General features: G+C 42.9%; 1 protein-coding gene across 1 annotated transcript; it reads left to right on the forward strand.

Annotated features, from left to right (window-relative positions):
• Window positions 1-4635: 4635 nt before the first annotated feature.
• On the forward strand, window positions 4636-6982 carry LOC140107107 (P2X purinoceptor 7-like). The gene is made up of 5 exons (XM_072131655.1): window positions 4636-4720; window positions 4807-4946; window positions 5151-5285; window positions 5613-5977; window positions 6516-6982. Exons 2-5 carry the CDS (start codon window positions 4896-4898, stop codon window positions 6703-6705), a joined length of 741 nt encoding a protein of 246 aa, XP_071987756.1. The 5' UTR covers window positions 4636-4720; window positions 4807-4895; the 3' UTR covers window positions 6706-6982.
• The last annotated feature ends 4857 nt before the right edge of the window (window positions 6983-11839 follow it).

The raw sequence follows: 11839 nt of genomic DNA on the forward strand, positions 1-11839 counted from the left end.
TCTGGCCCCTGCAAATAGGGCTGACTGGCCGAAGCTTCTACTGGAGCTAGTGTATCTATGCAACAACACCACCCATTGCTCCACCAGATACACTCCCTACTGTCTTATGTTCGGAAGACACGCCCATCTCCCCTCGGAAATGGCCCTGGACATGGAAGCCCCTGACTCCCAATCTCTGCTCCCCTAGAATGATTGGGTTCAGGAACATCAGAGACGGCAGATGCCGGAGAAATTGTGGATCTACGGGTAGAGGAGGCCCAAGATAAGCAAGAGAGACTTTGACCGCCAGGCCTGTGCTGAGCCTCTTACCCCTGGAGAACGAGTGTGGCTACAGAACAACCATCCCACCAGTAAGTAAGATGGGCGTTGGGAGCAGGAGCCATACCTAATTAGGGACAGTCTCTCCCCTGAAGTCTACAAGATTTCAAGAAGCAACCGTCCAGTACTCCGGGTACACAGGAACCGGCTAAAGAGATGTCTTCACTCCCTCACCCTCCCTCCCTCACCGCACTTAACAGGTGCAACAGCCAGTGCAAGAGACCCTCTAAGTTTTATTGACCTTATGACTGTACCCCAACTCTCTGTGCTTGTCTCCTCACCAGTAAAATCCAGCCTGGAGAGGTCACCATCCCTGCAGCAGTCCCTGGTACTGCTGCCCCTGGAGGATGGCCTGGTTCCCGAGCCTGTTACCCCCATCGCAAACGAGGAACCTGTACCCAGTGCCTAACTCTGAGGATAATGCAGACGAGACCGTGATCTTCTTGCAACAGGTACTCTGGTGGTCTCAACGACAAGGGACAAGGGGAAAGGCTCTTGCATACCTGCAGGAGTATCAGCTGTCCCAGCGCAAGGGTGATAACCCCAAACAGGTACGCCCTGAGGTCCTAACCCCTGTGTTCGATCAGACAGTGAGTAATTCCCTGATGTCCTGAATCCCATTATATACTTTGTAAATATGACCATTTGATATTTCTTCTCCGATTTGGGCTGAGCCCACTTACCCTTATGGAGCCAGAAACTATCCTGGCCTCTCATCCCTGGTTCAAAAGTCAAGAGACTCTCCTTGTGCAGGAGTTCACCTGCTTCTTCCCGGTGCTTGTAAGTGACGCCGAAAACCTGTAAACTGCAGGTCTTTAGGGAACTGGGGGTGTCTAAGTAATGACACTTAGACGTCGCACACTAGGGTAAGACCATCAGATGTCCTGTATACTGTGTGTACTACAAATTTCAGGCCTTGGTGCAAGGAGTGGAGTACAGGACATGACACCACACACATTTCCTAAGAAAACAGTTGGTATAAGGGCGTTAGCTATCAACTGTACAATCTTAATTTATGTACTTAGTCCGACACCAATATTGGTGCCTGTAGCTAGGACCGTGGGCAGTTTGTCTCCCCTACACTGCACATAGCCAGCAACTACATGCTGTAGTGTGCATGGACTATCTGGAAGCCATATGCTGCTGGCTAGCTTTAGCCTACCTTCCCATCCGGTCCATAGCCAAGCCGACCCTGCGCAACTCACCCAGAGGATAATGTCAGGAGAACTGTCTGGTGAGGCAACAGTTAAATGGGTGTAAGTAATTATCCAATGATGTTGCTGTATTGTAAGCTGGAGTGTGATTGGAGAGGTGCTACCACCTGACCAGTGGGAGTATCAAACCCCTGAGAAGTTGAACCACATGGTCTTAGGCCCTAGTTCTAAGGTCCTTACCACTTGGTCGGAGTGAAGAGAGTCAGTGTACAGTACACCTTAAGTGCTGCCACAGGTACTAATCCCAGGAGACTGTAATCCGGAGCTGCAGCTTCCACAGTTTGGACACAGCTCCACCTCAACTATCCCAGCCTGTATCTACTACCAGGCTGCATCTACTACCAGGCTGGTTCTTTATTCCTGAGGACCCTTTCCATGACCACTCCGTTGCCTGCTGTTAAGAACCGTGAGTTATTTTGCACAATCTTGCCTCCGTTTGATCCCTGGATACGGCTGTTACCACCACGGGCTCCCCCACCCATCACCCAGGGACATATCTTACAGACACTCAGAGGCTGCCCGAGGGAGAACCAGTACCTCACCCTCTCCCTCCATATTTCTTGCACACACCACCTGCTGGAGATCTTCCAGGCTGCAGGACAGCCCTCCGGTGCCCATACCAAGCACCGTGATATCAGCGTGCCCTTGGCTCTGGCTGCCTCCAGGCCCCAAGGAAAGGCCCTGGTGGGGGATGTTGCATATATATTCCCCCCACCATGCAGGATAACACTAGAGTAGCCTCACTGGGGCTGATTTATCAATAGTGATGATAATAGTGATGAGCAGTCAGTAATGTGGAGAGTGCACGGGATGATTGAATACTGGCGCTCGGTCTTCATGAATATGACACCTCATGCAAGCCCCGATTGCGCCTTACTGAGTGCACCAGTATTTTTGTGCACTCAGTTTAATGAGTCTGTGCCACAATTATGTCGAGTTGCCATAACGAATGTGGCACAAATATGTCTCAATTTTGTGGCACATTGCAGCTTCGACACAAAAGTTGTGCAGACACTTTGAGACTTAATTTGAGACTTTTGGGACATTTTGCTTTTGTTATGTCCCTTATCGTTGTGCCTGTGCTATTCATAGTGGAGCGTTGGCTGCTTCCGCCGCCTCCAGAGAAGCCTCCAGAGAAACCTCCAGAGAAGCCTTCAGAGAAGACTCCAGAGAAGACTCCAGAGAAGCCTTCAGAGAAACCTCCAGAGAAGCCTTCAGAGAAGACTCCAGAGAAGCCTCCAGAGAAGCCTCCAGAGAAGCCTCCAGAGAAGCCTCCAGAGAAGCCTCCAGAGAAGCCTCCAGAGAAGCCGCCAGAGAAGCCTCCAGAGAAGCCTCCAGAGAAGCCTTCACAGAAGCCTAAATTAAAACGATTCCAAGAACTTGAAGGATTTGATTGTTTACTGCAGAAAGATATAAAATCAAGACATTTTGTACTAAATGGGGGTCTTTATAGGAAAGAAATATACCAGACACATTGGGAAGGTTCATTTCGGCTTCTCTGCCAGTTTTCTGAATCTCGGACCCAAATGCCACCCACCTGCCAGTCTTAAAGGGAACCTTTCACCGTTGTTCAAAAAAAATGGGCTAAGGACAGCTTCCAATAGAGTCCTCAAGTCCCACACTCACCCCTAGTTCAACTAGCAAGATCGATCCTCACAAAAGCAGAAAAACACTTTTTATCCGGTACCTGGTAACTATGGATGGAATCAAGGTAGTCCAGCGGGGCGTATCTTATCCGCCCGAGTCCAAATTCCTCCCTCCTCCACGTCCGTTTGTGCACGCCTCTCTAGTCACTCGGCTACTCGGCCGAGTTCTTGCGCATGCGCACTTCCGTCATGCGCAGCGAACATCGTAGTACCCGCCAAAGCCGCCGGCCTACTGCGCACGCGCGGCGATGCGCCCTTTGTTGCTAAGCACTGAGGTATACGCAACTCCCTACGGAGTTTGCGTATCTCTCGTCCGGCGCCTCTCAGTCTAGACACTGTACTCGCAATGAGTGTAAAACTTTGTTTGACACTCATTGCGGACTTGTCTTGCCGAGAGGTAAGATGTCTCATAAATGGGCAGTGTATAATGTATTTTCTGAAGCCTCTGCAGAGTTTATTTTACAATCGTGGGGGGAAGGGGGGGGGCAGAATTGTATATTGGCTGACATAATAATGTTTTGCTGTGGTGGGGGGGGGGGCGCAAATTAGCTGGGATTACAGGGGGGGGCATTGGTGCTCATATGGGCTGGCATAGTAATGTGATGGCATGTTTGGGGGCTTATTAGCTGGGATTACAGGGAGTGTGGACTTTGGGGGCATATGGGCTGGCATACATAGTAATGTGATGTTATGTTTGGGGGCATATTAGCTGGGATTACAGGGAGTGTGGACTTTGGGGGCATATGGGCTGGCATACATAGTAATGTGATGGTAAGTTTGGGGGCTTATTAGCTGGGATTACAGGGAGTGTGGACTTTGGGGGCATATGGGCTGGCATACATAGTAATGTGATGGTAAGTTTGGGGGCTTATTAGCTGGGATTACAGGGAGTGTGGACTTTGGGGGCATATGGGCTGGCATACATAGTAATGTGATGGTAAGTTTGGGGGCTTATTAGCTGGGATTACAGGGAGTGTGGACTTTGGGGGCATATGGGCTGGCATTCATAGTAATGTGATGGTAACTTTGGGGGCTTATTAGCTGGGATTACAGGGAGTGTGGACTTTGGGGGCATATGGGCTGGCATACATAGTAATGTGATGGTAAGTTTGGGGGCTTATTAGCTGGGATTACAGGGAGTGTGGACTTTGGGGGCATATGGGCTGGCATTCATAGTAATGTGATGGCATGTTTGGGGGCTTATTAGCTGGGATTACAGGGAGTGTGGACTTTGGGGGCATATGGGCTGGCATACATAGTAATGTGATGGCATGTTTGGGGGCATATTAGCAACGAATGTTGTGGGAACTTTGGGGGTTCATAGTGGCTGATATCGCAATTAGTGTGGTTGGAAATTTATCAGGATTGACATTGTTTGTGTGGTAGTGGTAAATGTTGCTGGTCTATAATGACCAACTTGTCTCTCATATGTGTTTTTAAATTTATTTTTCATAAAAGATTAATAAAGTATCAGAAACAAACATTCATATCAATAAAATGGAGAATGAACAAGACAGCAACCTTTTTGCAGATCAAGATTATGTAAGTCTCATAATTATGTTTTGTTTAATTGTATTATTTAACACTAACTTTTGGATTAATATTCTACATTGCTACATCCCATATAGATACCAATGGTGGTAGATAATCTTGTCGAAGAATCCTTGGTGATAAATCTTACCTGTATGCCTGATTCTAGCATTACAACAATTACAACATGCTGTCTTGTATAGTTGAATCGGATGATGGAGAATCTTACAACATTCAAGTAAGTAACTTTATGCATGACAAAAATTCTGTTACTACACGTCTTCTCTAATTGTTGTAGATGGATACCCACAACCTAAATATATGTATTCCCCCAGGGTACAGTAATGTAACAATACAACCCCACAGCAAATACCTTCCCAAATTTGAGACTTTGAGCCCGTATTATAAAAAAAATGTAATTAATCGTATTTTTTTGATAAAGGCACTATTTGAAAACGAGGACAACAATGAGGAGGCCATCTCTTTAGCTGCTACTGGCAACATTCAGATACCAGGGTGTAGCCACTCTCAAATAAACACTGTGGATAATCCAACAAGCACTGAAGATGAAGAGGATGTAAGCACATTGGGGGAGATTTGTTCTGCTGGTCTTCTGTAGCAGTCTGTCACAAGGGGCTGTTAGACTAAAGAAATGCATTGTGTCTCTCTACTCAAGTGTGGTCATCCAATTGCTGTCATGCACTACACATTAGTTGATGACTAAACAACCATACCACATAAAGGATACAGTCCCCTTACAACAATTACCAATTTTCAAGGGACTGTAATAATGCCCTATTAATTAAAAATTACATAATATTAAACTGATTAAAAATTAAACTGAAAAATGTGATTGTTGTTAACATTAACCCCATTTTTTTAACAACTTTTTTCTTTTTTTAAGATTTCCGATTTGCTGGTCGAATTAAGATCCAAGTTTGGAGGGAACCAAACAAATGAGCCATGCTTTCCTTCAAATCCTCTGCGAGTCGATTTTTCCCAATATATTGATTTGGAAATAGAAGAAAACAATGAGAGAATCGGAAATGTTAATTGGTGTAATTGCAATAATTGTGTTCCCATGTCAACAAGCATTGAGTCAATTTGCTGCCTTGAAGTTGAGAATGCAATCCCTTACGTCACTAATCATACATGTATTATAGATCATGAATACTTTAGAATATTTTGTCAGAGAGCTGACACAGTTAATATTATATTAAGAGTTATCGGACAAGTAATGAATCCCCCACTGGAGAAAGCGAAAAATAGGTGAGCTTTTCATCATATAACGTGGAGAATATACCGTGATTCATATATAAAAGAGCTGCTAATGAACTTTTTAGAACAGTAATTTTGCCCTCAAAGTGATTCATTGAAATCTGTAAATAAAGTTAGGTTACTATTGTTATAAATAATAGTCAAACAAGCCTATCTGAAAGTTTCTATCTCTAGTTTTGGCTTTTCCCATTGTGCTGGTTTTAATCATATGTGAGCTTGTAAAGCACAGATTGTAAGTGGAATGATTGAGATGCCTTGAGACATATGTGTAGTTCCATAATTTATACATAACTAGTTTATGAAACCTGTGTGAGCCAGCCATCTTGTCTATTACTTCTTGCAAAATGTTCAGTATAATGTAATCTTCATAATTTTTTCATAATAGAAATGTACAGCAACGGTCATTATATTTTGGAGTTTAGTATTAAACTAATTTAATATATAAAAACATGTTGTTTAGTAAACTAAAATGTATAAAAAAATTAGATAAATATTATGAATATTATATTTTATAATGTCTTTCTTTCAGGTTACATCGAAAAACAGCCTACCGTGCATTTACTGCATGGGTACACGGGTACCTAGGAATGGGAAACAGACGACCCATTCCTTCATGTGTAGTACATTTGGTACGTTCAGCATTTCCAGACCCAAACAATGAATACATGGGTTACAAAGCAAGCAACGACGGGGTGGCCGAGTTCATGGCTTTTGAATGAAGCACTGCTATTGATATGTTTGTCTCAGCCAGTACTGTCCTCTGTGTTATAGTTTATCCAAAAAAAAAAGCTTGATAACTTACATCAAACCATCTGTTTACAAGATACAACACTAATGTATGGGAGTAGCTAATGATAATGTTGAAATTGAGTGTTGCTCAACAAAAAGATGATAATTAACCCAATTAGTGACTGTACTGGCTGAAACAAAAATTTTAGTAATAGACATAGATTTGTTACAATTATTTGTTTACTTGAAGGTTTTTCAAAAATCCAACGTCACTTTAATATTTAATAATTTATACTGTAAAATTATTCTACATGTTTATTTTTTCTTATTGCATTTATTTAAAAAGTTCATATTAAATTTATTGAATGAAACAAGCATACCACTGGATGAAACATTTATTTTTTAAAAAATTTAACACATTTTAATCAATCATCACAAATCCAATGAACCATTTTGGCTTTACATTACTTGTTCAGATAATTTTTTATAAAACACTTTGATAGGAAAAAAACTTTGATAGGAATGACTATAAACACAACAGTGAATAACAAAACCTGCAATCCCACAATAATAAGATAACACCATAACTTCCTCTTAGGTACAGCTGTGAAAACAACAGTTTCTATTCAAAAAGATTAGTGTCAGTCAAATCTACCTCGAAATCAAAACTATTGACAAGTTTGTTTTTCCGAAAACGGGCGATTCGCATTTCTTTTATAAGCTCTTCATTTGGTCTCTCCAAATTAGCCAAATTTGATGGAAGTGAAGGAGCCCTGGATTGCCAGTTGTGTGAAATTTCCCCCTTGCACAACCTTAGAACATCAGTCATGATTGCTTCTAGATAGTCTACGGACAATTTCTCATACACATTACGAACTATCCATTTTTTTTTACCTTTTGGGATAATCAACTTTGTTCTTTCGGTGCCAATAAGTTCAGTGTTTTTCCGCTGGACTTTGACTGTTGCTTGCTCTCGTCCAGTATTAAAATTGTGTGTAAGTACTGCCAGCTTAGTTCTTGCTTCCATGGCGTCGACTCCAAAGTGGATTCTTTTAGTACGGTACTTCAATGCCATACTATGAAAGCATTCAAGGGCACCAGTGTGGCAATTGTGTACCAAGTTTGGCAAATCATCTAAAAGTTGTTGATTTGTCACAACTTTAGCAATATTTTTGTATGGCGGGGTATCAAGATTTAACCACAACACCTTTTTATCATCTGCATCAGGAGTTTCCAAGGGACCATGCGCACATGCAGTGTAGAGATTTCCTTCCCAAGAATGGACATTTGAAATATGGTATAACAAAGACAGCCATTTTTCTCTGAGAAGCTCAACATTGTCGTCACATGTTTGTAGACACCACCAAAAATGCAAGTTAATTTTTTCGATCCAAGGGAAAATTTGCTTGTTAAATTTTCCTTTACTGGCCTGGGTCAGCTTTTTTCGAATAGACTTTGCATAGTGCCAGACATCAAACTGATGTATAATTTTTGGGTAATTTTGCTTCATTAATTTGCGAATGCTGACATGACGGTCGGACGCAAAAAGTTTTATCCTATATCCCTGATCAATAATCCGTTCCATGCAAACACCAAATCCATACTTCTCCATAGCTACTGATGATGAACACTGGGTGCGTTGAACCACTTCAAAGTCCACTATGTTTTCTGTAACACAGTCCATCAATGTATAAATGCAGTATTTTGCACTGTGACCAGGGCTGTCACACTGGCCGTCTCCTGAAATACATACATTTTTTCCTTGAAGGTTGTTGAATAATTGACTTTGCTCCTTTTTCCATGAAATATCGATCGCTGGGAACAGGAAAAGTGATTGGTATCTGTAATAGGTAGTCTCCGATATGTTGACAACACCGAGTAAAGTCAGGAACTCTTTTATTTTCTGAAAATTCAATCCGCTGAACAGAATGGCTGAGGCTAATAACAGATTACCTGAAGCATATTGTCCAATTTTGGGTTGTGTTTCCATAATGTTGAAAGCATGCCCCTTCGAACACTTTGCCCTAATTAAACAGTAGCTCCCATCAAATTTTTTGGTCACATGTTCAACAAGGCTTGCACAATTGATATATTTTTGACATTTGACTTTATATAACAATTGGTCCAGACATGATTCAAAAATTAAAAGTTTCCGTTCTGTAACTTGTTCTGCTTCAATCAGATTAGATCCAAATTGTGATGTTGGCATTTGTTGGTTGTCTCCAATGATGGAATCCATTAGATTCAATTCTGACTCATTTAATGTCTGTTCCAGAGGGCAAAAATCTTTGTCCTTCATATCATCTTGAATTTTGCTTTGTGCAAAAAATGATGAGCTATAGTATAGTATAGTCGCAATTTGCAAAGTCAATATCTGTATCCTTCTCTTGAATAGGAGAGAGTGGCTCTATGCCTTCCAAAAAAAAGGTATTCAAAGTTTGTGAATCTTCTATATCGCCACTACTTCGGTTTGCCTTTTTTTTGGGGGGTGAATCTGTAGTTTTTGGATCTGGAGTAGATAACAACAGAATTCTATCTAAACTACCTCTTTGAGAATGATGGATAAGAGGAGCAATGGCGGACATCTCTTCGGATAATGTGGGTGGCTCTGTATTATACATTATTGTTGAGTTCAATAAATCAAAATCTGTTTGGGTAGATATTTCTCTGTATTTCTCAAAAACTGCACTCTCCAAATTTGCTTCTGGTGTAGGTACCTGACAAGAAGTCTCCACAATTCTCTTTCTTTTGACAGCTTTTTTCAATGACTCCTCAATAAGCCATTCCCCCTCTTCCACAGTTGTAAAAATTGTTGGTACAGCTTCCGGGCGGAGGGTTCTTTGAGAAGCATTAAAAATATATGCATCAAGAGCAAAGTGTTTAGAGCACAAACGAAATTTATTGGTCTTGTTTTCGTCTTTAATCCATTGTGCTAGCTTATCAATATCAGAAAACTGTTGTCCAGTGCTGACAAGCCATCGTCTGATTCGTGATAAATCATGCGGAAAAGAATGTAAAATTACGCCTGGTTGCTGTCCCTTTGTACCAGTCTTACTATTGCATTGGTTTATAAGACAACTAGGCATGATGAATAGGCTAATATATATATATAGTGGTTACTTTAAAATAAAACATATTTCTTTTATTACAATTTATAAATGAACATGAAAACTGCTTGTCCCACTCCCCCAAAGAGCAAAGTTTCAACCCCCCACACACATACAATGGACGTGTATTAACTTACCACCATGTTCAACAAATTTACACACAATATGCAATGATGGCCAATATGCCCCCAAACATAACATCCCATGCCAGCCCATATGCCCCCAAAGACCCCCCACCCTGTAATCCCAGCTAATAAGCCCCCAAACTTACCATCACATTACTATGTATGCCAGCCCATATGCCCCCAAAGACCCCCCACCCTGTAATCCCAGCTAATAAGCCCCCAAACTTACCATCACATTACTATGTATGCCAGCCCATATGCCCCCAAAGACCCCCACCCTGTAATCCCAGCTAATAAGCCCCCAAACTTACCATCACATTACTATGTATGCCAGCCCATATGCCCCCAAAGTCCACACTCCCTGTAATCCCAGCTAATAAGCCCCCAAATTTACCATCACATTACTATGTATGCCAGCCCATATGCCCCCAAAGTCCACACTCCCTGTAATCCCAGCTAATATGCCCCCAAACATAACATCACATTACTATGCCAGCCCATATGCCCCCAAAGACCCCCCACCCTGTAATCCCAGCTAATAAGCCCCCAAACTTACCATCACATTACTATGTATGCCAGCCCATATGCCCCCAAAGTCCACACTCCCTGTAATCCCAGCTAATAAGCCCCCAAACTTACCATCACATTACTATGTATGCCAGCCCATATGCCCCCAAAGTCCACACTCCCTGTAATCCCAGCTAATAAGCCCCCAAATTTACCATCACATTACTATGTATGCCAGCCCATATGCCCCCAAAGACCCCCCACCCTGTAATCCCAGCTAATAAGCCCCCAAATTTACCATCACATTACTATGTATGCCAGCCCATATGCCCCCAAAGTCCACACTCCCTGTAATCCCAGCTAATAAGCCCCCAAACTTACCATCACATTACTATGTATGCCAGCCCATATGCCCCCAAAGACCCCCCACCCTGTAATCCCAGCTAATAAGCCCCCAAACTTACCATCACATTACTATGTATGCCAGCCCATATGCCCCCAAAGTCCACACTCCCTGTAATCCCAGCTAATAAGCCCCCAAACTTACCATCACATTACTATGTATGCCAGCCCATATGCCCCCAAAGTCCCCCCACCCTGTAATCCCAGCTAATAAGCCCCCAAACTTACCATCACATTACTATGTATGCCAGCCCATATGAGCACCAATGCCCCCCCCTGTAATCCCAGCTAATATGCCCCCAAACATAACATCACATTACTATGTATGCCAGCCCATATGCCCCCAAAGTCCACACTCCCTGTAATCCCAGCTAATAAGCCCCCAAAGTTACCATCACATTACTATGTATGCCAGCCCATATGCCCCCAAAGTCCACACTCCCTGTAATCCCAGCTAATAAGCCCCCAAACATAACATCACATTACTATGTATGCCAGCCCATATGCCCCCAAAGTCCACACTCCCTGTAATCCCAGCTAATATGCCCCCAAACATAACATCACATTACTATGCCAGCCCATATGAGCACCAATGCCCCCCCCCCTGTAATCCCAGCTAATTTGCGCCCCCCCCCCACCACAGCAAAACATTATTATGTCAGCCAATATACAATTCTGCCCCCCCCCCCCACGATTGTAAAATAAACTCGGCAGAGGCTTCAGAAAATACATTATACACTGCCCATTTATGAGACATCTTACCTCTCGGCAAGACAAGTCCGCAATGAGTGTCAAACAAAGTTTTACACTCATTGCGAGTACAGTGTCTAGACTGAGAGGCGCCGGACGAGAGATACGCAAACTCCGTAGGGAGTTGCGTATACCTCAGTGCTTAGCAACAAAGGGCGCATCGCCGCGCGTGCGCAGTAGGCCGGCGGCTTTGGCGGGTACTACGATGTTCGCTGCGCATGACGGAAGTGCAC

The sequence above is a fragment of the Engystomops pustulosus genome, unplaced genomic scaffold (genome assembly GCF_040894005.1).
Source record: "Engystomops pustulosus unplaced genomic scaffold, aEngPut4.maternal MAT_SCAFFOLD_116, whole genome shotgun sequence".
Taxonomy (NCBI): Eukaryota; Metazoa; Chordata; class Amphibia; order Anura; family Leptodactylidae; genus Engystomops; species Engystomops pustulosus.